The following is a 25117-nucleotide window of genomic DNA, read 5'->3' as shown; positions in this document are numbered from 1 at the left end:
TCATAAAAACTCACTTACATTTTCAGAGGGCAGTCATTGCTGTGAGATTAAAATGGGCTTTAACCAGTTTTCCCATTTAAATAGATATATTTTTCATATTGGATAAAGGATAAAAAAGGATAAAGGTGCACGTATTCGTCACTGTACAGTGTGGACTGTACAGCGAAATGTGTCCTCCGCATTTAACCCATCTGGTAGTGAATACACACTCACACACACACACGTGTTAGGGGCAGTGAGTACACAAACACACACCCAGAGCGGTGGGCAGCCAACTCCAGCGCCCGGGGAGCAGAGAGGGTAAAGGGCCTTGCTCAAGGGCCCAACAGTGGCAGCTTGCCGAGCCCGGGAATCGAACCCACAACCCTGTTATCGATATCCCGGCGCTCTAACCGCTGAGCCACCACTGCCCACATTTGTTATTGTTATTAATTAGAATTAAAAACATGCAGCTTACATTTCATATTATTATACAATTTATATCATTCTTCTTATTATTATTATTGGACTGTTTCTGCCAATAGAAAAAGTAGATCCCTTCCTTCCGTCTCCCCCAGAATTAGCGGCCCTGGCTTTTAGGTGGTGAATTGCAAGGAAAAACCTACTTCTTTTTTTATATATATAATTTGTTTCTAATTTTACCCCATTTTCTATCCAATTCCTGTTTATGTGAACTCCCCTTATCCTCTAGCAATGCTCCAACACTAGGAGGGTTAAGACAAGTAGGTAGCGGCATGAAATCCACTTCAATAAGTACTTTGTGAAGGACAGTTAGGTTAGGTTAGTCGCAGATGTTTCAGCATGTTAACATAGAATGTTAGTTACAGAAGGTTTTTGGGAAACACTCATTAATAAACAAACTTTCCTAACTGGTTAATGAAGTATCTGGAGTTATGGCACGTTTGGAGAACTCTAGGCTCTTTTTGTTACTGCGTCTTTAAGGGAGATGTATCTAAATGCCCTCTGTTCTGACTCTGCACTGAACCCATTCAGAAATCAGTCCAAGTTAAAACATAAATGGACAGAGTTAAATTGCTGTAGGCTAAATTGACAAATAATCAAAAACAGTGAGTTCAGAATGGACTGTTCTGTAGTTTCCACAGATGGACTGTATAGACCGGTAGATTTTAGAACTTTAACAATATGTACATCAGACTCTTTTATTTCAGAAAAGATCATTCCACATTCCAAAAAACATAGACAGGTATCTGATGAAAAGAATACTGAGAAAAGTCTTGATGTCTGTATTTTCGATAAGTCGTCCTTCGTGTTTTACTGACGGAGGCTGACTGTTCATCTGGGCAGGAACAGAACATGGTGTACTGTTGTGCTCCATCGGGGGGCACTGTCGTGAAGTGCGTTTCAGACTAAGAGTGGTGTCTCAGTTGACTGTGAACAATGGCATCCAGGGGGATTGTGACACATGGAAAGAATGTTGAGTCACCACTCAGATATATGACACTGGAGTGTCACAGAGTGCGTCAGGTACCAGTGGATGAAGGATCTTTGTCTTTAAAGTGCCTACATCCTACATTTTTAGATTTTTAAAATGTAGTTACAAAACAGAAATGTATGTTACCTGGCCATCTGTGTCCTCTCTTTGAGCCCTAAAATGAAACAGGCTTGGTAATTTGTCATTATGTACATTGCTGTTATGTAAATGACCTGCTTTCTGATTGGCTACTGAGGGTTGTACCTCATTTAAAGAACCATTCAAACACATGAATGAATGGGTGAGGCTTACCTGCTATAGTTAGAATAGGTGGATATGTGTTAAAAAAGGCCACTTTTGAAACTTCCCTTCTGTACATGGGCCGTAGGGACCAAGGAGTGAACAGTACATTTGGAAACTTGATACTTCAAACAGCGTTTATCTGAGAAAAGTGAGGAACATTACATTTTCCATGAAATGGGCTCTTTAAGACATGCATAGGTTAAGTATTACTAAGAAGGATGTAATGGAAAGTCCTTTGCCATTGTAGGTGTTTAATTAATTGTCATTCTTATCATTTAATTCCCTTGCTTGTCCACACAGGTGCCCAAGCTAAATTTGGAGCAATGTCTGTCTGGCTTTAAAATGAATTGTCTGGATTTGAACAGATTAGTCTACACATCTGGGAATTTCACAAACCAATCATTTCAGCAGCGCTCGCTTGAGTGCACTAATCAACTTGCTTTAATTCTCCTGCTAATGCTCAGAATATCCAGGGCTGTTTGAATTCAGGCCATTTAGACGACACTGAACCAGGTCGGTACTCATAAGTCGCAGCAGTGAACAAGTGAAGCTGAACTCTTTGCACTGTGGAAAGTTCTTTTTTTTTTTTTTTTTGTAACGATAACTCAATAATGTTCCAAACCAGACACATTTTGCCATGGTTTGAATGTTTCCTGTTTCACTGCTTCACTTATAAGAGGTGTGTTTCTCTAACTGTAAAGCAGCACAGAGAAAAGCTGAAATAAGGGCTGCTTCACTCAAATTCAGCAGAGCAGCAGATGTAAGAGGCAAATACCAATTTTCCAGTAACAACATATTTTGTGGTATTTGAGTAGCCGGAGTGTCTGAGTTAGTACTGGAGCGATTATGTGTCTGGAGAGCATTAGCACAGTTTCCCTGCCAGACTCCCGCCAGTCTGAGCTTCGCGAGTCTCACTCAGATGAAAAGAACATTTTTGTTTGTTATTTTGTCAGTTGTAGACTGACTAAGCATTTTTTTACCATATGTCGTCTGGTCCAGGCAGTGCCAGACGTTAACTGTACACAGTGTAGTTTAAGGTCATAGAATTGTACGGAAACTGGAACCCCAGTGTAGGTTAGTGGACTTGAAATGGTGATGTTTCAGTCAGGCTCTGTGTTCTTCGCACTGATGCACTTGGTTAGTAATGATATGAATGCAATGCACAAGCTGATGACAGTCCAGCACATTCAGCACTCTTCTTTCTGGTAAGCTGGAGGTAGTGTGGGGTGGGGAGTGATGGGTAAATTCCATTTCTGTGGAGAAACAGAACGTCCCTCTGGTGTTGTGTTATGTGTTTGAGATTGATTAGCACTGTTGCTGAAAAAGATCTAGATTTGCTGGCCATGTCTTGTACTACAATGCATGTGTTTGTTTTGCTAAATTATATGAATAATAGGGCTGTGTATTGGCAAGAACCTGGCGAGGGGTTGTGATTCAATATATTATGATGCATTGTGATACTGTAAGCAAAGCAATATATTGCGTTTTATTTATTAAGTGAAGTTATGTAATGCCAACATTTTGAAAGGAGGAACATGCCTGAAGCCCCTCCTCCCAAATTTAACTTCCTGTAAATTCAAAATTTTTAATTCCTACCAAAAGGCAGAAGTCACCCGAGTCTTCGCCCAAATCACCATAAACTGAAGGCACCGAACTTGCAAATCAAAGTTTAGGAAAACCATCATAGAAAGAAAACTTATGCTTAAAATCAGTTTCTGCAGTCAGAACAGTGGGAGTACAACACTGCGATCTAGTGGTTGGGGATTAAACATCACAGAATAAACCGCTGTCTTCCACCAATTTTTGCATGTAAACTAATAAATTAAACAAATTAATGTGTTTTTGAGAATCGATACAGTATTACAAAACAATATTTACTTCAGAATATCAATATTTTCTTAAACCCTTAATGAATAACTAAACACACTGTCCCACCCCATGCGAGACTTTGGCAGCACTGGGCAGCTTCTTTAGTGACAGGCTGCTTCACCCCAAGTGTGTAAAGGAGCGGTATCGCAGGTCCTTCCTTCCTGCTGCCGTCAGACTCCACAACCAGCACTGCTCCCAGCGGACCACATACACACACACTTAAACTACACACATGTTCAGGGAACAGAGGTCCCTCAATTTAAAAATACTATGTGCAATACCCCCATCTCCCACATGTGCAATTAAGAGTCATTTGCTAATAATCTGTAATTAATATTGTTATTGCTTTTTTACTTCTTATTTATATTGTGTATATAGTGTAAATTATTTATCTACTTTTTTTGTAGAGAACATAGGAAAAAAGAGGACTGATAAGTCTAGTCTAACCAAGTTTGTTTGGCTAAGTTAGCAATAGAAGCTGTCGACGTACTACAGTTCAATGATTTATTGTAGTTGTTAGTAGTTGATGTACTGATCCGGCTTTATCAGTTCTGATACCGATACAGATACATAAACTTTGTATATCGGTCGATACCTGATACCAGTCCAATACCATTATTGAATTAATAAACCGTATACCTCAACATGTGGGAGAGACTTAAGGCATCAGGATTGACTTAAAAATGACTTTAATGACTTTGTAAAATTAAATATAACAAATGAACACATAGATATAAATATACTAAATTGCTATTTCTTTGTCACTAAAATAAACAATTGTCCAGGACCTTGACACAACATTCAATTTCAAAATAAAAAAGGAGTCAAACCTCTTCAAATAGATTAAAATACATAAATAAAATAAGTAGCTTCACTTTACTTTACTTTCAAAATAAAATCTAGCAGCTGAACCTGAGAATAAATAAGTAACTTGGTCAAACATACAAGCAGCAATCAAAAATCTAAATATGTAGTGCAGTCTCACACCAACAAATTAAAGTAACACGGTCAGTTCCATGGATCGGCCTCATTTTCTGATACCGGATCCAGATAATTTTGTTAATATCGGGAACGATAGCCAATCCTAATATCAGATCAGTGCATCTCTAACGGTTTAACTAATATTTTATATGGTTTACATTAATAACTACTTGAAAATAAATGTATTTTTTAACTATAAATGAACAAATATCAAAAATAGGCTGCAACCACCAGTCACTTTTGGTAAGACAGTGGGAACAAACATTATTACTTAGCGAGCTAACTAAGCTGATTCAATTCATTCCACATCAACAGCTCAGACAAATAGTTTTCACATTAAATAAAACACACATATGAATTAGCTTATTAATTAGTTAAGTACTCTATTTTGTTTGCTGCATGACTGACTCTAATTAGCTCCCTCAAGTGCTGATAATTAACCCCCTGGCTGGGCTGTTACTGTGACATGGGCTGTGTCTGAAACTGGAAGAAGCTAGCTTACTCGTTGCCTTGCTGTCCACACTGTCTCTTAGAAGGCGTCCTACACCCTAACGTTGCCAAGTTATCGACAGCTGACTGCTACATATGAGCATTTAGCCTGCACATTACGTTTCAGCCTTAGTCAGAAACCCAGTGGCTACGCTACACAGTAGCTACCCAAAAAGTACCCAGCATTCAGGGTGGGAAAAAACAACCCAGCAATGCTGCATAATGTCCCTGGCTGTCATTAATTACAGGCTGAATGGAAGTACATAGTCCTATATGGGTAGTTAATCTAGTGGGCCACCTGTACGTTGGTAGTTAGCAGAATTTAATGGCATTAGTCGCAGTCGTCTTCAGTCGGCGGTTCATTTTCAGTGATAATGAGAAGCCTGAAAATGTGGGTCACACTAAATACTGCAGTTACTCCCATTACCTGTACTGAAAATAAATCCAGCTTTCCCTAGTTGTGGAAGATCTTGCTTTTCCACTGAATACTGCTGGTACTGTCGTCAGGACTGTATTAGAAAACACACGCACATGTACATGTGCATATACACAAACACTCCTGGTCGTGAGCTGTTTGTTTTGTACATAATGTGGACTTAGTCACAGGACTTTTAGGAACAGAACGCTTCCCCAGAGCAAGACATGAGGCCACAAACACAACCCCACCAGCTTACCTCCCAAACCCCCATTGCTGTTATTCAGCAGAATTGTGTATATGATTCAGAGATATACCGTACAGTTTGTTTCTGCCTGGATATTAGAACAAGAGGAACAGGTGAATGGAAATTCTCCTTAGGCTTCTTGTTTCTGAGATTTATTCTAATCGTCTCTTTACCTTCTCATGGCAATAAGACTTTTAAGACTTAGGCAGCTGTTCTTTACATGGTGTCCAAATTTCATGATGAATTGAACACTAGAAATGCATCAAAATGACTTGAACTTAAATCTTTTTATAATGTCTTCTATTGAAAGTTCTGAAGTTTTCTCCTGCTGTAAAGTTGCCAAAGGGCCATTTCTTACATCTTCACATGTTTGTGTGGTTTCATGTAACAGAAACAGTCCTCAATAATTTATACACATTACATTACCTCTCCTTATTCTCTAAAATTGACAAACAGAATGTATGTAAATGAGCTGTGTCTGATGAGCTGTGTCTGATGAGCTGTGTCTGATGAGCTGTGGCTGCCCTATAGTGTGCCTTAGTCCTAAAGCAGTTCTGTCTTAAGCACTTACTACACTACTCACTAAACTACAACAGGCTGAGTAGACAGACATATGTAAATACAGTGGGTTTGGTGAATTTACAGAAGCAGATCATTTAAATTAATTCCGTTTTTGCAGCAAAGCTTCAATACATGGACTGAGTAGAGACTTGTTAACAGTTGTTTGTAATTACACATTTTTATGATATGATCATTTAATAAAATGCTCCTTATGATGATTAAATGTTTTTTGTAGTTTTACAAGGAGCTTACCGCATATTAACTTGAATTAGGAACCGTTCTAGGCCAGAGTCCTCTTATGTGAGGTGAGGTTTAAGATTGCCATTCTCCTCAAAGTGTGGTCTGAGCCCCCCAAGGGTCTGAAATATATAGCAAGGGGGTCCACGATTCTTTCTCTGAGCCTCTGTCAATTTTGAGCCAAAAGAAACAAATGGTTGCCTTGGTGTTGCTAAGCAGTTCCAATACTATTCCAGTTTGTTGCTTTGGTTTTTGCAATGTGCAGTCATTAACAAAACTGTGGGGGTCTGTGGGTTTTTTTCACAGCAAAGGGTTGGGGGCTCCAAACGGTTTGAGAAACCTTGCAACACTGCTTCTTGTCCACCTGTCTACGTTACACTCTTATACTGTTGTCATCTCTCAGTCCTGTGACTAAGATAGGTCAGATGAAAGATATTGGCTACATCTAAATGAATGGATGATTCCTTAATTGAAATACAATGTTTACATGGTTTAAATTAAAGACTATATGATGGCCAAGACTGAGCTTATATAGAATTAAAATATTTTATATGTATTGATGTAGTGAAATAGTGCAGGAATCCAGATAATTCCAAAACGTATACTTACTTTTCATGTAATTGTATTCTCTGACACGCTCTACTGATGTCCTGTGGCCATATTGACTGAAAAACATGAAAAAAAAATGTCTTAGAAAGTTCAGGTTAGAATTTCACTTAAAAAGATACTGATGGTGAAACTGAAACCCTGACATTGCCATCACCAGGTGTCATTACCATCACAACCAGTTTGTGTGGTAATGATGTGTTAGGTGATGACCATTAGGACTTTTTCAGGACCAAAGTCATGGATTTTCTACCACTACTCAACAGTTAGCATAAGATGCAGTTAAAATCTAGATAAATATTGTAAAGAAATTGTCAGAACTCTTTCAGTGGCTTGATTAAATTACTCACTATTCCAGACATTGAAATTTCACTCTACTCTCATGGCTGACACATGCTCCCGTCATTCATCGTCTGCCTGGTTAAACCTTTTAAAAATCCTTACAGAAATCACAAGCTGTTGTGGTACATATGGTAATGTTGGGGACAGTAATCTATTATACATACTATTGTAATGAATGTACGTCTAATTGTAATGTACTATTTTTGACACACTGGCTGTATAGTATAGTAGCTATAGCAGTATGTGGTTTTGGACACAGACTTGTCCCACATTATTTAATTACTAATTATAAGAGTAGATAATTGTCTAGTAACTCCCTATTTGTGTCAGATTCAGCCCTTTCACAACTTTATCACTATGCCCTCAGCGTTAATGTAAGTTAATGGAGAATTGCAGTTCTGCTAACGGTGTGGACGGCGTTGTTTACGTCCTCAATTAGTAGCTACGTAATATAAGTTATTCACTTTTCTGTCATTTTTATTGAAATTTAATCACACAGAACTTTGTAAACACGTTGCTGCACTTTCCCCGACGTCGTTGTTCATTTTTAAAGACAGTAGGCTGTAATAGCATGTCCTTGAGGTCCAGCCCATCACAGATGATGTATCAGAAAGTCCTCTGTGCCTTTTCCAGCCGGAAGCGAAGGGACGCGCTCTTTCTTTTCCAGCCTGTTTTCGGAGAAGTCCCGCCTCCGTGCGCTGTGATTGGCTAATGGGATCTCGCGTCCAGTGCCAGGATTGGCTTGGACCTCATAATCGCCGTTCGACCAGCCAATGCTCGCGGGGTGTTCCGGAATATGGGTGGAAATGTTGATAAAGACCAGAGAAACCGACGTGTGTCTGACGTCAGCGCTAAGCTGATGTGGGTGGGAGCTTAGCGTAGTAAAGAGCAATGCGACCGCGGTATAGGGGAGGTCCGAAACCACGAACATCTCATAGCCCACACCAGTTGCTCATCCAGGCTGACCTATGATGGATTGTTTTTAATTATTCGTGACGTTTTTTTTTTCTGTTTGCTCGTGTCATCTGGCCACTGAGGATCAGTGCTATGGTACCACACTGTGCTGCACTTGACTCTCCACTTTACTGAACTGTCCTGGACACAGATGGTCCACATGAAGAACTGACCTGAGACAGAGTGTTAAGAAGAGGACACCCTTGCTGAATGTTGATACGGACGTTTGATGCTGGAAGAGAGTATTTTAGCCTAGTGTTTTAAGTGTGGAGCTTTTTTTTTTTTTTTTAAAAGAGGCTGACCACCATGCCCAGCATGCGCCAGTCCTACACCGTGACCATACCAGAGGAGCCCCCAGCTGCTTCTTTCCCCTTTATGAAGCAGGATGTGCGGCGGAAAACCTCTGCCGTGCCGGGATCCGTGTTGGTGTCCACGTTCGTGGGGCTTCTGATCAATCAGGCGAAGGTATGAGGGATCAGTTTGGTCAGAAACAGGCTACTGGGCTACAGGGACAGGGAATGTATATCTATGTGTATATATATATATATATATATATATATATATATATATATATATATATATATATATGTATATATATATATATATATATATATATATATATGTATATATATATATATACAGAACAGTGAGAAAGGGATGAAATGGATGTTTTGGAAAGCTCACGGCTATTCCTCTCATTGTCATTGCATGCTTTCTCCATCAGTTAGCCCTCCCTGAGCTTTTCTAAGGGATCAGTATTCCCACAGGTCAATGGTTATGTAACAATGGTCAGAGTAAGCCCACTCTTTTTTCCACTATGCCGATTATCAGCTGTATGATACACTTGCCTTTTCATTAAGGAATTGGGTTTTTCTTCACAGCGATCATAATTACAGTGTATTTTAAAATAGGAGCAGAGCGACATTGAGGTTGTCAGAGTACACACTGTTTAACGCTCCAGGCAATAAGACAGAGACCTGATTCGCTTCAGCCACTGAAAAAATAAGTGCAGATCAAAGATGGAAAGCTGTATGACTCATGACATGTGAGGCAGCTCTGCGCAGCTGTCCAGTGTTATGTAATGAGCAGAAATCGCATTAGAACTCTCTTTAATGCTGCGGAGGCTGCCTCTGGCCCCGTTGCTCATGTCCTGCCTTTGTTGTTGAGCATCTCTCTCCCTCTGTCTTCTGCTTTCTGTGTCCAGTTCCTCCGTACTCACTGTGCTTTGACACAGAGTTGCTGGAATTCTCAGCAAGCTTTCGGCAAACAAAGCAACAAGTCACGGCAGAGTCAGTTGGTTTGAGTCAGAGACGTGGGCTAACTGTGATGTATTAACCTTGTTAATTATGCCAGAGCACATGGATCTTATACTGGGCACTCAGATTGAGAAGAAGAGGACAATTATAAAAAGCTATATCAGCCAAATCATGGCCAGTGGTGGACTAGACCATATATATATTTGTGAAGCTATTTATTATGAAGGATCAGAAGTAGAGGACTCGCTTATTGTAGCTTTTTCAGAATAACTACAGTAGTACACACCGAGCATGATTTTTATGGCAGATTAAATTTCTTTATAATCAAATTGACTGCTTTGACATTTTTTGCATTTTACAATTTCACCAGATTGCTTGTTGGGAGCACAGATTGGCTTGTGCACCACTGCTCCCCTGTTAATGAAGGCATCAGAAGACCCAGCGGGCTGTATTTGACTCCTGTGTTATTCTTTTTTAAAGTAGCACTTTTGTAGACACTGAAGAATCCTAACACAAAGAACTTACCAAACTACTCACTTCTAACGTGCCTACACACCCTAAAACAAGACACAACGTAATAGGACTTTTAAACAGACAAACAAGCAAACTCGAACAGGCTACATATGACAATATGGCCAAACAATATATACAAGACAAGACACATAGATGAATGTTGATAGAACATCCAATAAATAATATATATATATATATATATATATATATATATATATATATACACTATACAAGATTTGTTGGGAGAGGTTTATTATATTGTGTTAGTGTGTGTCAACAAAAGATGGCACAAGGGCTTTTTTGAGCAGTGATATAGAGGAATCACATTTAGTTCCATAAAAACATGTTGTAATGAAGATGCATGAGTGTGAAAGACCTTTAAACTGGCTAAAACCCTGTAAGTGAAGCTTTAACCCTTTAAAATCTCACAAAATTAGCTGACTCATTTTAAGTGTGTAATAGATGTTTGGACCCACAATTGTTAATGTGTATCTTTAAAAGTTTCTTCACATTCACACATCTCATTTACATGGTTCTTTATGAAACCAAAAGTGGTTCTTTTTTGGCATTGCTTAGTAATAGCAAATTCTTTAGTAATTTCAATCTGATTATTCATGTTGTCTTTTTTTGATAACCGTCAAATCTGCCAGAAAATAGGAGCATTACTTTAAACACTTTTCAAAATAGTTCACTAGCTTTGTCCTTGTAAATGTCACTGCTGCCCCCCCTCTCTCTCAGCTAACCTCCAGTGACCCTTTCTCCTGGTCCCTTGGTGTGCTGGTAGAGTGACAGGTAGAGCTAGAAGTCCACTGGCCAGCTTGTTTGCAATCTGCTGGCTGAAAGAGAAGGGACAGAACGCAGTGTTCCTCAGCACCGTCCAGTGATCAGTGCCAGCTCACTTTCGAGATGCTGGAGCAAGGTGGAAATGTACTTTTTTGGTATTCAGCACAGGAATCAGACTTGTGAACAGACAAATGAACAGATTGGCATGAAGTCAGTGACTCTACATTGGAAGAGCAAATGGATTAAGAAGCACCTCAGAAAACATGATTGGGCTTCGCAGTGGCTGGTTCTGGTACAACAGGTCTAGCAAATGAAGGAGAGCCTCAGATCAGATCTCGGAAAGTGGCATTCGCTATATTCCCCATTCCCCAAGAACATAAGGGTCACTCTCTCTCACTCTCTGGTGCACTGTTTCTGTCAGGTATTTTCATTAGTGAGAAGAAGGAGAGGGTTGCACAGACATACAGGTAGGCGCTATGGCGGTTAACACCCACATCTAGAAAGGGATATTAAGTTCTGGTCCTGAGGGCTTGAGTCTCAACCTTCTAAACCTGGAATTGGAAAAGATAAATTAATTGATGAATTGATCCTGGTGTAGTTAAGCAAGGGATTTGTAAGACTGTATTGAACATCAGTCCAACCTGAACACCTGTAATCTATCGCATGTATGTTTATATTTGCGCTATCATACAAAAACCACAAGGCAGCTGTCCTTTAGATTGTATCAACGTTTTAGGACGAATAGACCAATAGAATGCTCCAAATTGGGAATATTTTAGGAATATTTTTATTACACCTAACATTGAAATATAATACAGTTTTTTACCTTCTCCTGTAAAGTTGCCATTTTGGACATACAGAGTTTTTGCTTTTCAACATGTGATCTATGACTGAACACATTTCAGATATTTCACTAAATAATTCTGGGATCATTAATGGGAGGTGAAGAACATAAAGGTATAAAGAACCAGAACACTTTCCTGTCAGGTGCCCCTATTCATCTCTCAGGGATATTTCCCAACTTGACTCTATAATCCCTGGAACTGTTCACTGACAACATGCTCTACTGCCCCAAAGTCTGAGACTTACATCATCAACATGACTGAAGATATCAATGAAATCTTCTATTCCTTCAGTCTCACTTTCTTTTGTCCAGGAACACGTTATGCTTAAAAATGGCTGGCACAGTAACCTAAGAGACATTGACATTAACAGCCCACTGTTAGCTTGATATGTAAGAATTCGCCCGACTTTAAACCAGAGCAAAAGCTCCAATATGGGTCAGTGGATGAAGCTGTGAAGACCTGTAGGCTGCAGTGCTTAATCTTATCTTTTGATCTGAACTCTATGGTCCACGGTGTGCACTGAGGGAGCCAGTTATAAAAGCAGGATTAGTCTCCCTCACCTCTCTGTATTAGGGACAGCAGTGCACCGTGACCCACTTCCATCCTCGTCAACAGTTCCAGACAGAAAGAGAGAGTCACGAAAGAGGACAAGAGGGCAAACTGGTGTCTTTTTGCGACTGTGCTGTACTATTCATTTAACAAGCTCATTCATCTAGGCCTTGTCCCTTTGGACAGTCTTCTGTAGTCGGCCTCCTCTGCTGTGATGACTGAAGATGCTAGTATGTATCTCTAAAGATCGTGGTCTCATTGATTGCGACTGCTCTGGGGGCATCTCTGATGGACCTAATTTGTAATCGCAAATCACTCTCATCACTTCTTCCCTTCTATGTTGGTCCTCAGAACTTTATGAAAATTATGATTATTCTGTTTCCTACTAATTGGGTCGTTTGATGTAGTCCTACTTTAAGCCCATCTGAATCCATGCGTCATGGCCTTTTGGTATAAGAGCAAACTTGTGAGAGGTCGATTAGCTAATACGTAGTGATTAGTTGCAGGGTAACTCTAGCTTTTTACACTGCTTTGAGAAATTCCCAAATTAGAATTGACCTCTTATACATCATCGGGATAGTTCTCAAGAAGTCGGAAACTGGATGAAGTGTCATAGGACTAAGCTCACAAGTGTTTTCAAAAGTAATAATGGCTGTAGCATCTGTCTTGGTATCAGTGTTAAGACATTTTCGGGAATCGAACACCCTGGACGATTATCTAAAGCTAGACCTAATCTGAATAACTGGACTGATGTTGGTAATGCAGTGTAGGACCACAGATACCAAAAGCCACTATACTTTACAGCAGGGGTTCCTAGCCCTGGTTCCGAAGAATCCCCTGCCCTGCACATTTTTGATTTCCTGGTCCACCAGAAACCTGGTGGTTGTCTTCAGAACCTCTTTCAGTCTCCAGAATGTGGTGTGTTTAGTGGCTATAAAAATAGAGTCCCCCAGCTTGGGAAGCTGTCAGGATCCCTCCCAGCCGCCCAGCTGCTGATATGGGATCAGTATTTGCCGCGAGTACAACACTTCAACCAATGAGCAAACAGCCCTCTGTAAAAGGGTGCTATTTTTGGCATGGGTGATATTACTCGACAAACTGAGAGTCGGAGTGGCCGCTCTCAAAATGGCGGGACACCACAGGCAGGTTTCCAATAGCAGCATTATCAGAGCGGGACACAGCGAATCCTCGCTCCTCTCGCAGCTGTTTGATGGAACACTGGGCAGCAAACCACAAAAGCTTTGGTGTACATTCGTGTGCAGGGACTTTTAATATGTCTGTGGAATTTTAGTGAAACAAGGATTTTGATAATCCCCAGTTAATTAAGCACTTATTCTTGGGGTGTTGTTGGGAAATGCACAGATGGTAGGCGCTTGCGTAGTAACAGTGAAATGCTTGTTCCCTCACATTTCCTGGAAATGGTGATGGAATACCTCAGACACGTTCCTGGATGGGCAGCAGGTCCCAGTGTTTTTAGTGTTTCCAGTTGGCGTCCAGGTGAGACCTACTGACCAACGTCACAGTCACCACGCTGTTTGATTGAGTTGCAGCTCAGGGTGGATCATGTTTCCTCTCCTCTGCTTCAGTGCTCCAGAAAAACAACACAGTGTCATGTGTCGAGCCTGTCTGCTCCATTAACGTCTAACTTGTGCCTGGCCAGTCCTCCGCACAGTCATTTGAAACATTTTTATCTCTGTGACTTTTAACATGTTATCCAGTAATCCAGAACTAAGATGTTATGTTATGTTATGTTATGTTATATTATGCAGTTAAGAGTAAAGAACTAAAGTGTAGGCCTATGTCCAGACCTTTTAGGATTTAAGGGGTTAAAAATACACTCATGAATGGTTCCTAAAATCCACAAAATATTGGCTGCCTGGTGATGCTGCTTCAGCAAAGAGGCAATGGCTGACTTTGCTTGTGTGTAGAAGTTGCGCTTATCCTCACCCTCCTAGTGTCGGGAGCGTTGCAAGTGATAAGGGGGGAGTCATTGTAAGTGGGTGAGTTAATTGGTTCAGCTAAATTGGGGAGAAAATTGGGTAAAACTAAATCAATAAATAAAGTGTATAACAAGTACAGCAAATGTATATAATAAATGACATTATGTTTTTATGTTTCAAATAAACATCTCACAATGTCAAATAGTATAGTAAATATAGAAACTGAAGAAAAGCTAGTAACAAAGTGAAAAGAAATAGGGAGAATGGCGTCTCTGTCATTGCCACTCTGGACCTGAATGCTGCTACTGCACTATGGAACTTTAGTGGAGCTGCACAAAACTTCTTGTGAGAACTGCATAGTCATATTAATGTTCCTTGAATATTACTCTACCCCATCGGTCCACATGTATATTTCATGGTTTACTTGTTAACAAAGGCTCATGGACAATTGTCCATGTAGGAGTCTCAAAGAGTCTCATTTCACATCTGTAAGGGGAATCCAGTAGCAAAAAAAACTATTCTCACACAATGCTCTCATACATTCAAACTAATATATCTACCTTTTTAATGTTTACTATTTAAATTTTAATACACCTGTATTTAGGCTTATAATGGATAACATTAAAAAATGTTGTTGTTTTTTTCAGTTTAAGGGGCTATTGCACTGTTGCTGGCTCCCAGTCTGAATCAGTGGTTTGTCTTTTTATATGTCTTTCAGAACTCCAAGAGTGCCCAAGGCCTGGTGGGACTAAAGAACTTAGGAAATACAGTGAGTACACTACTGATCCATTATTTCCACAATGATACAGCCTTCATAGACCACTCTGTAGTGTAGTGGAGGTTTTCCATCACTATGTGGACAAAAGTATTGTGACACCTGCTCATGCATTGTTTCTTCTGAAATCAAGGTTATTTAAAAAGAGTTTATTCTGCTTTTGTTGGAGTAACTGTCTCTACTGTCAAGGGAAAGCTTTCTACTATGTTCTTACTATTTGGAGCATTGCTTGATTTGATTGCATTCAGTGACAGCAGCGTTACGGAGGTCAGGCTCTTGAATGATCACCACCCTACCTCATTCCCAACTCCTCAAGTCATCTATTTAAGTATTGGATGGAGAATACATAGAATTCTAAGTATTGGATGGAGAATACATAATTACAGGGAATACAGTTCTATTGCTCCACAGCTAAATGCAGGGGGCTTTATGCCCCTCTAGTCCATGTCTGGCATTAGACATGGTGCCAAAAGGTTTATGTGTATCTGCTCCAGAAAGTCCTATTCTATTGACCATACTTCTCTACAGAGACTCGACAAGCTGTCTGTGTCAGCAGTTGATAGCCGAATGCATTTATTAGAATGGGTGCTCACAAACATTTGGACATATAATGTCCACATAGTCCATTAGCAGAACAAATTCCTTGCCTCGTCATCCACTGTTTACCGATCGCAGAGAATATCTGACGTGCTCAGAATAGAATCTGTTTAATCTGTCATGTCTCTCGTCTTTTGCCCGCGACAAATCCAACAGCTCAGAGAAGTGTTTTGATATCACTTTCACATTCCTCTTGGTCTTTCCACTTGATGAGATTATTTGTCATGCTATCTCTTTGCTCCGAACATTCAGTTAGGAGGCATTTGCCAGGCAACAGTAATCGGAGAGTCCAAAAATAAGTCATTACACGTTACACTGCTAAATGGTCCGAGCTGGTGCCCTTGTTGCGTCTTCACCTCTTACTACACTCTTATAAAGAAGGGTCCCTCAAATGGTTCTTTGTGTGATTCCAAAGAGGAACCATGTGTAAGAGGTTAGAACCCTTTAAATTGTTAAAGAACCTTTACCTCAAGTGAACACACTCACATATCTCTATTCTTCTCTGACATGCCTTAAAGATGTTCGATAGCTCATTCGATAGCTCATCATTTTTAGTGTAAGAGAAACTAGGCATGGGTTGTGGAGTGAGCTCTGCTTTTATGCCAGGCTCTGTGGCTGCTTTTAAAGTTCTCTCTCTCTCTATTTCTCTCCTTTTACAGTGCTTTATGAACTCCATCCTCCAGTGTCTTAGCAACACACACAGCCTGCGAGACTACTGTCTGCACAACTCCCACCGCAGAGACCTCAACAACAACAGCCGCACAAACACTGCACTCATGGAGGGTAAGGGCTCTTTCTGAGGACGAGGGGCTTTTTAAGTTTTTCTTTGTGTTCAGCGACTCCCTCTGTTAAAACACAACCTCTGTCTTACTGCCCAGCTCAAAGCATTCTTCTGCTCTTTTGATCTCAGAATTCGCCAAGCTCATTCAGACGATGTGGACGTCATGCGGCAGCGAAGCGGTCAGCCCTTCCGAGTTCAAAACGCAGATCCAACGATATGCTCCCAGATTTGTGGGATACAAGTAAGTTTTGACACAGAGCCTCGGATTCTCGTTCAGATATGAAGATCTGTAATCTGGGGTTAGAAATACCTTTAACTGCTTCATGACGTTATTCATTATTTTCAGTTACATTTTTATTGAATAACTGCAACAGAGACTTTTTGTGGTAGTTTTTTAATAGATCTAAGAACATTATTACTTGGTAGCTGGAGAGTAGAGTATGGAAAGTTATTAACCAGTTAAATGATGGTACACTGATCTTTAATACGCAGAATGACAGAACGCCAGCTTGTTTGTAACTTGGCTTGCTAAAATATCGGGTTACACAGGGTTACACAGTTCTCGCATAAGGTCTTGTGCAACACAAGACCTTATGCGAGAACTGTGTAACCCTGTGTAACCCGATATTTTACATATTTGTGTAAAGTCCTGTAATATTACTTAAATTCCTCACATATTTATTCCACTTTGTATGCCGGTACTGTATCTCTCAGCTTGTCAATAGATGTAGAGCTGTCCATGAGGGGGCACTCAAAGCTTGATTTGTATTTACGACAGTGATGTAAAAGTGATTTACATTCCCCAACTGTAGGGGGAGACCAGGAGTAAAAAGAACAATTATCTACCAGTTGTGCTCGTTGTTTTGCTAGCTGTGGAGTTTGCTACTCAGCCCAGTTTCCCACAGCCAGCACTGACAGATATTCTTGTTCTTCAGCCAACAGGACGCTCAGGAGTTCCTGCGCTTCCTGCTGGACGGCCTGCACAACGAGGTGAACAGGGTTACAGTCCGGCCACGGGCAACTGCAGAGGACTTCGACCATTTGCCGTAAGTATATGTGTGTGTGTGTCTGTGTGTTTGACCTCTCAGTCCGATTTCTCCTTGGTGAGCGACTGGGCCACAGCCAAGCTTGTGTTTACTGAAGCGTGGATCAGTGGGCAGCTTGCTCAGATGAGCAGCATGTGCGCTGTATTGCATCGCTGGATGTGAATGACTGTGAGTAGCACTTCACAAACATGTTCCACTGACTGTCAGTCATTGTTCTCTCTCTGTCAGGGATGAGGAGAAAGGGAAGAAGATGTGGAGCAAGTACCTGGAGAGAGAGGACAGTAAAATTGTAGGTATGTATATTTTTGTGGAAACACACTGAGAGCTATTGAGGAATCAGGACATGATAATGATAAATGCATTCGGCTGCTTTAAGGTGTACCCAGGCACAGACCCACACACACACATACACACACACAGCTTGTAGTGTTCTCTGGAATGATAGTGCTCCATATAGTATTTTTTCAGATGAGTTGAGGAGTTGGGGATGAGGTGGGGTGATCATCCAACATTCTGACCTCACTAACGCTCTTGTAGCTGAAGACAGTCAAATCTTCACAGCAATGCTCCAAAGTCTAGTAGCCAGCCTTCCCTGGGCAGTAGAGACAGTTACTCCAACAAAAGCAGGATAAACCCTTTTTCAATAACCTTGATTTCAGAAGAAACAAAAAATGAGCAGGTGTCCGAATACTTTTATCCATATACAATATATTAAATACAGGTTTTCTGTAATTACATCTACAGATCTATACTTAACCTCACTTACTGCTTGTGTACACTTGTTTTTGTGTCCTGTTTAAAATATGTCCAGAGACCTGAGCGATTTTCTGTCTGCTAAGTATATATATATATGTGTGTGTGTGTGTGTGTGTGTGTGCTTAGATTTGTTTGTAGGGCAGCTGAAGAGCTCCTTGACGTGCACTGAGTGTGGCTACTGTTCCACTGTGTTCGATCCCTTCTGGGATCTTTCCTTACCAATCGCCAAGGTCAGTTCCGCTCAGCAAACCACACACACACACACACTCTCACACACTCAGTGATGTTCTCTTTAACATACATGATGCAGTGAGAGGAAGTGGAAAGAGTTTCACAGTGTTTATTCCACTCAGAAGGGCTATGGAGAGGTCAGTCTGATGGACTGCGTTCGGCTCTTCACTAAAGAAGATGTGCTGGATGGCGACGAGAAACCGGTGAGACAAAACTTCGCCCTTCTACCAGTACTAATTTAACTTCCACAGAAGCTACTATTTGTTGGGAAAGTACTAACAGTTGTGCTAAAGGGCTTGTCTGTCGCTTTCTCCTGCAGACCTGCTACAGATGTAAAGCCAGAAGAAGATGTACCAAGAAGTTCACAATTCAGAGGTTCCCCAAAATCCTAGTGCTACGTATCCTTCTGTTTGTGTGTTTGTTTGTGTTTTGTAAGATATCAAGACCAAAATCTCCAAAACTCCAAAACCCCTTAACATTTCAGGGGGTTTTATTAGAGCTGCACAATATTGGGAAAAAAACTGACATTGCAATATTTTATATATGTTACAATATAAAAACATACTGAGATTTTCACGAGATTTCACCAAAAGCCAGTGGTCCAGCATATCAGCATATTAATAATGCACTCCATGTATCCGAGTTTGGAGTAAAATAAACAATATTGGGCAGATTTAATCTGCCTCTGGTAGATGTTTCTTTTTTTTTTTAAATTTTGACATTGCACATCCAGCGATGTGTCTATTGCACATGTGAACAATGCTGAAACAATGCTATATATTGTGCATTCCTAGTTTTCATGGTACTAACATGTGTATTTGGATACCGATACCAAGTGTAGAATTACAGTGTACTCACCTCGCTTTAAACCCTTTCATCTATTCTTCCTGGCTCCACTTCTTAGAGGGGGGACTGGCTTCCTACCACAAAGCAGAAGCCACCCGAACTCCAGCCCTAGGTTCTCCTCCCTCTCTTGGAGTCTTCTCCAAAATCATCAGAAGCTTAAGGCCTGATCCGAACTAGAAAAATCTGGGTCTGGGAAAGTGTCTACAAATGTTTATTAGGATAAAGTCATAAAAATATTAATATTTTACTGCTTTTACATTCCTGTTAAGTGTCTTATTTATGAATATAAACAATTTTAGCTTATGGGAAAGTTGAAAATTGGAGTATTGAATTACTTCCCAAACTGCAGTGTTGAAAAAGTCAGATTTCACCTTGTGCTGCTTTAATATACTGATATTTTAACAGTGAGTCGTTTAGTCCATTTCTCTTAGTCCATCATGAAATGTTCACTGAGTTTCAAAGGCAATTAAAAATAAAGATGCTATAAATGGTTCAAATTTGGAGCAGTGTCGTAGAAGAACTGCCTTTGGTTCCATAAAGAGCCATGATTGTAATAATGATGTGTAACAAAGCTTTTAGAATTGGTAAAGAAGCTTTACATCAGGTGAAAGTTGTTTAGACGTTTAGACTCTTATTCACACTCACACATCTACTGCGTGTTGGCAGGACTGTTTCTTTCCTTGATTCATTTATTAGATCTGAAGCGTTTCTCAGAAGCTCGAGTCAGATCCAGCAAGCTGTCCACTTTTGTCAACTTCCCCATGAAGGACCTGGACCTCAGGGAGTTTGCCTCCGACAGAAGCAGTTAGTACTCTCCCTTGTTAGACCCACCCACAAAAACACGGAAAGGTTCCTCCGGTCCTCGGTGCATTGAAGCAGATTGTTCTGAAGGCCCTGTGTCTGTTCTTGTCTCCAGGCAGTGCAGTCTACAACCTGTACGCAGTGTCCAATCACTCAGGTACCACCATGGGAGGACACTACACAGCATACTGCTGCAACCCTGCCACCGGAGAATGGTACACATACAATGACTCCAGGTACTTTTTACACACTTGACAGCTAAATTGTGGTCCCCCTCTTGCTGATCTTGCTGATTACTGCTTACTGCTCCATGCTCCCACACTTCATGCAAGGGTTTGGCTCTCAAAGAGCAGCCTCCCACAGTGATTAGGCTTCAAGAGAGGCTCTTCATGAAGCTCCTGAGCTGCATGTTGCCAACAGCTTACAGCTTCTGTCCTACCAGCCATTGTTGTTTTTCTTTCTCTCTGGCTTGCTCTCTCTTGCTAAGCCACCCCCTCTCTCACTCCTGCTTTCTAACCTCTCTCCCACTCACTCTCTCTGTGAACGCTGCTGCCATTCTCACGGCCTCGTCTTCAGAATCGCTGAAGCTTCAACGCGTCTTGTTTTACTGTGCGACTCGTCTCTAATTCAGCTGTTTCACCCCCTGATAAATTTGTTGAAACAGTTTTTAAAAAAACAGCAACCTTCAGCATATTTCTCCTTGTGCAAAATACAGCTAATCAACCAAGGCATTTTTTTTTGTTGGTACTTTAGTTTTGCACTGGAGCTATGAGGCTTTTGTAGGTAATAAGCAGTGGACGCTTCAACTTCAGCAGTTAGTAGGGCTGTAAAGAACTGGCAAAAAAATGTATGATACAATACACATCATAAGACAGGGGTTTCAATTCAATATATTGCCATAAGTTGTGATACTGTAAGCAAGGCAATATATATGGCAAAATGAACCAAAAAAGGTCTGTTACCAATTCTTGCATGCTTTTTTGAGAATCAATATATTATCACAAAAATATAATATTCTAAATGATTATATTATTAATACTTTCTTACACCCCTAGCCGTTAGCACAGTGCAACCTGCATAACTAATCATTACTTGCTTGCGTCCACTTTGAGTTGTTGAGTAATCTCAATCTCATGTAGTAGACACTGTATAACATACTGTCACCTATGAAAATGGAGGTGAGGCATTGCTCAGAACAGTAAAAGAAACATCCCTCTTCAGAGGTGATGTCCGTTATGTCCACACTGGTCTGTTTTTATGGATAACATTTACATATACATCCTACAAATTAAGCTACTACAGGGACTTTTGAGCAATGCTATAGAAGAGCCACTTTTCATTTAGTGAATAACTGTGTTTGTAACAAAAAAGAGCCTTTAAATTGGTAAAGAAGTGTTGCATTGAGTAAGGATTCTTCACACTGACACTCAGTCTCTATTACAAACATGGTTCTTTATGGAACCAGACATGGTTAATCTAGCACCGAGAGTTTGGCATTTAGCAGTCACTCTTACCCAGCGCAGATTACAGAGAATAACATTTTATACATTATACCAAACATCACAACAACAAGTGCAATGCTTAAAAAAGCAAGATGGATTAAAAATAATTACTGTTATGGAAAAGGAAAAACTAAGATATTGCATTGACAAAAGTATTCAGACCCTTTACTCAGTGTTTAGTGGAAGCACCTTTGGCAGTGGCAGTGATTACAGCCTCCAGTCTCCCAGGATGTGATGCCACAAGGTCTGCACACCTGGACTTGGGGATTTTCTGCCATTCTTCTTGGCAGATCCGCTCAAGCTCTGTCAGGTTTGATGGGGATCATTGGTGCACAGCCATTTCCAGGTCTCTCCAGAGATGTTTGATTAGGTTGAAGTCAGGGCCCTGGCAGGGCCACTCAGTAACATTCACAGAGATGTCCTTAAGCCCCTCCTGTGTTGTCCTGGCTGTGTGCTTAGGGTCATTGTCTTGATAGAAGGTGAACCTTCGCTCCAGTCTGGATCAGGTTTTCATTAAGAATATCTCTATACTTTCTCCAATCACCGGTCCCTCAACCCTGAACAGTCTCTCTGTCACCCCCACAGCATGATGCTGCCATCACTGCCATACTGTAGGGATGATATTGGGCAGGAGATGAGGAGTGCCTGGTATCCTCCAGACATGACGCTTAAACTGAGGCCAAAAAGTCCAGTCTTGGTTTCATCAGACCAGAGAATCGTGTCCTTTATAGGCTTTTATGTGTCTTTTACTGAGGAGAGGCTTCTGTCTGGCCACTCTACCATCAAGCCCGGATTGGTGGAGTGCTGCAGTGATTGTTGACCTTCTGTAAGTTGTAAGTTCTGTAAGTCTTTGGAGCTCAGCCAAAGTAAGCCCTTCTCCCTTAATTACTTAGTTTGGTGAGGCGAACAGCTCTCGGAAGAGTCTTGGTTGTTCCAAACTTCTTCCATTTAAGAATTACAGAGGCCACAGTGCTCTTGGGGACTTTTAAGCAGAATATTTTTGTAGTCTTCTCCAGATCTGTGCATCCACACAACCATGTCTCTGAGTTGCAAGCACATTATGTCCAATCAATTACAGATTAAGGTGTAGAAACATCTCAAAGATGATCAAGGGAAATGGAAGTCCCCCAGTGCTAAATTTGACATAGCAAAGGGTCTGAATACTTATGTCCATGCAAAATATTTGTTTTTCTTTTTTAATAAACTTTAATATAAAGTTTTCACTTTATGGGCACATGAGTTGAATGTGCTTCTCGACCCAAATACCTAAAAAACTGCTCATTTAAATTTCTGAATATTAAGTGAGAGATATTGTAACTGTCCTTGTTTTTTTCTCTAAGGCTGTGTTGTAATACTGTTTAACAAGTATTAGGCTGAATTCGGTCTAACCTCACATGCTGATGTATTAGTTTGAGTATTAGTTTGAGCCTCTGCTGCAGTATCTCACAGCCTGTTTCTGTTCTCCTGCAGAGTAACGCCAATGTCCTCCAGCCAGGTGCGCAGCAGCGACGCATATGTGCTGTTTTATGAGCGAGCCGGCCTGTGAGGTCACCTGAGCTACAGGAGGAGAGAAGGCAGGACCCAGACACCCAGGGCTCATCACACACTCCTTCACACACTGCTCCTTCTCCTGACTAACAGAAAGAAGAGACTGTCGCCCTCTGCTGGACACTCAAGAGAAAATAAATGTAATGTCATCAAGGGCACTCTTGTTACTGTGTCCAGTTCATTTTTAATGGGCGGAGCAGGAGGTGTGTCCTGATGCCTCTGCGAGTGTGTGTGTGTGGGATTGAGTGCATCTCTGTGTGTGCGTGTGTCTGAGGGCAGCTCCTGGGGAGGCATTGTCAGGCAATAAACCCCTCACGGCTCTGTCTCAGAAGTCTCTTGCTATGCACTGCAACAGAACTTGTCCCAACTGCGCCTTCTTCTCGTTCAAGACCGCCTCAATATTAAGACTCTCTGTCAAACTGTTTATGATTTTTTTCTTTTTTTCTTGTTTTATCATTTTTATTTGTTTTCCCTGCACTCCAGGAACTGAACTAGTATGTGGCTCCCCCTGCTGGGGCACCAGGAAAACAACAGGATTACAGCCTCAAGGCTGCAACTCACACCTACCTGATCCTGCTCTTCTGTTACGCCCCTGAGCTTTTCACCTCCTCACACTTTGTTGTTTTTGTGTTTCCTTTCACCTGTCAGTCTCTCCTGATGGCTCTCTTGTCTCCTGAGGGCTGGAAAGTGGGCAAAGTCTGTGGAAAGGTCTGGCGAAGTGGCAAGGGTGGCCGTTTGGCTGTGGCGTGTTTTTATTCAGTGTGGCTGCTACTGATCTCTGATACTTAAAACGCTGTGAATGAAAGGTCAATCCCGTTCTGTTCAGATGACTATTATTAGAAAATAGTCCTGATCGTAGGGATTGGGTCATCCTTGATTTCATGCCATTGAACAACATGGGAAGAATGTTTTGGAAAACAAGCAAACAAACAAAAAAACACTATATATGTATATTTTTATATATGATAGAGAATGTACTATACAGTGGTGCTGAAAATGACCTGTTACTGTTTTCAGTTGGTTTAACAGGAGAAGGAATGGATTTTATTTATGCTTACAGGTGATATAATGTGAGATGAGCTTCTTTTTAACAGTGGCAGATGATGTATCAGATAATAAATTTTAGAAAAACAACCAACTTTTGCTTTTTTTTTAACTACCTCGACGCCTGAATTATGTCATTGTTTTGTAATTGTCATCTTTCCCATACTGAGAAACATTTAGGAAAATCTACACAGGCCAAAAAGTTTCAGATTTCGAACATTCTGAGGAAAATCTCAATTTCCCCTCAAACAGACTCTCTGAATTAAGAGACCATGAAGGAGTTGTAATATTTTTATTTTTTAGAGAAAACCACCCTTTTGAAGGCTGTAGCTGTGTGGCTTAGCGGAGTCATCAATTAATGTTTGTATTTTTTACTGACAAAAATTCATAATGACTGGTTTCAATGAAATTTCAACTTCTAACGAATGAATCGTTTAACTGCTAATTGACAAAATTAATTTCTATAAAAATAATAGTTACTATAGTTAATATAATTACTGAGGTAATTTTCATAAATGTGAATTTGTTGAGTTTGACTAATGTGGTGTTTTGAACATAGCTGTTTTCAGAATCTAAAGGTTGTCCAACCGAGGACCCATAGTTATAAAAGAAAGCCTCTGTGGGCAGAGTGTGGATAAGTCAGTTCCTTCACTTAAAAAATTCTTTATCTGAAGGAAGGACAGATCTAAAGTCTCTACACTACAGGAAACAACCCCCTCCTCCCCAAACACTGACACGCTACACACTGCTTTAATTACAGACACACTTAAACAATTCAGTCCTTTATTTTCACTCTCAGTTCATCTGATTTAAAGCCACAATATAGCATTTTTACCTTAAAATAACAGCTTCAGGATCATTGAGTGCC

The 25117-nt window shown here is 40.6% G+C and overlaps 1 protein-coding gene across 4 annotated transcripts in view; it reads left to right on the top strand.

Annotated features, from left to right (window-relative positions):
* The window catches only part of usp2a (ubiquitin specific peptidase 2a), a 32136-nt gene extending 7793 nt beyond the window's left edge, over positions 1–24343 (top strand). Inside the window, exons 1-12 of one of the 4 annotated variants that reach the window (XM_072692083.1) lie at positions 8382–8901; positions 15041–15091; positions 16354–16477; positions 16605–16716; positions 17411–17521; positions 17750–17814; positions 18404–18507; positions 18634–18711; positions 18828–18906; positions 20051–20158; positions 20271–20391; positions 23128–24343. In XM_072692083.1, coding sequence (XP_072548184.1) covers positions 8743–8901; positions 15041–15091; positions 16354–16477; positions 16605–16716; positions 17411–17521; positions 17750–17814; positions 18404–18507; positions 18634–18711; positions 18828–18906; positions 20051–20158; positions 20271–20391; positions 23128–23203 — 1188 coding nt within the window. In that variant the 5' untranslated portion in view covers positions 8382–8742 and the 3' untranslated portion in view covers positions 23204–24343. Of the gene's footprint in view, positions 1–8381; positions 8902–15040; positions 15092–16353; positions 16478–16604; positions 16717–17410; positions 17522–17749; positions 17815–18403; positions 18508–18630; positions 18712–18827; positions 18907–20050; positions 20159–20270; positions 20392–23127 lie in introns of those variants that run through there. The other 3 variants (XM_072692082.1, XM_072692081.1, XM_072692080.1) reach the window with 3 other exon arrangements.
* The last annotated feature ends 774 nt before the right edge of the window (positions 24344–25117 follow it).

The sequence above is a fragment of the Salminus brasiliensis genome, chromosome 11, assembly GCF_030463535.1.
Source record: "Salminus brasiliensis chromosome 11, fSalBra1.hap2, whole genome shotgun sequence".
In the NCBI taxonomy this organism is placed as follows: domain Eukaryota; kingdom Metazoa; phylum Chordata; class Actinopteri; order Characiformes; family Bryconidae; genus Salminus; species Salminus brasiliensis.
Note: the sequence above shows the minus strand (reverse complement) of the source record. Positions and strands in the feature narration are given on the sequence as shown.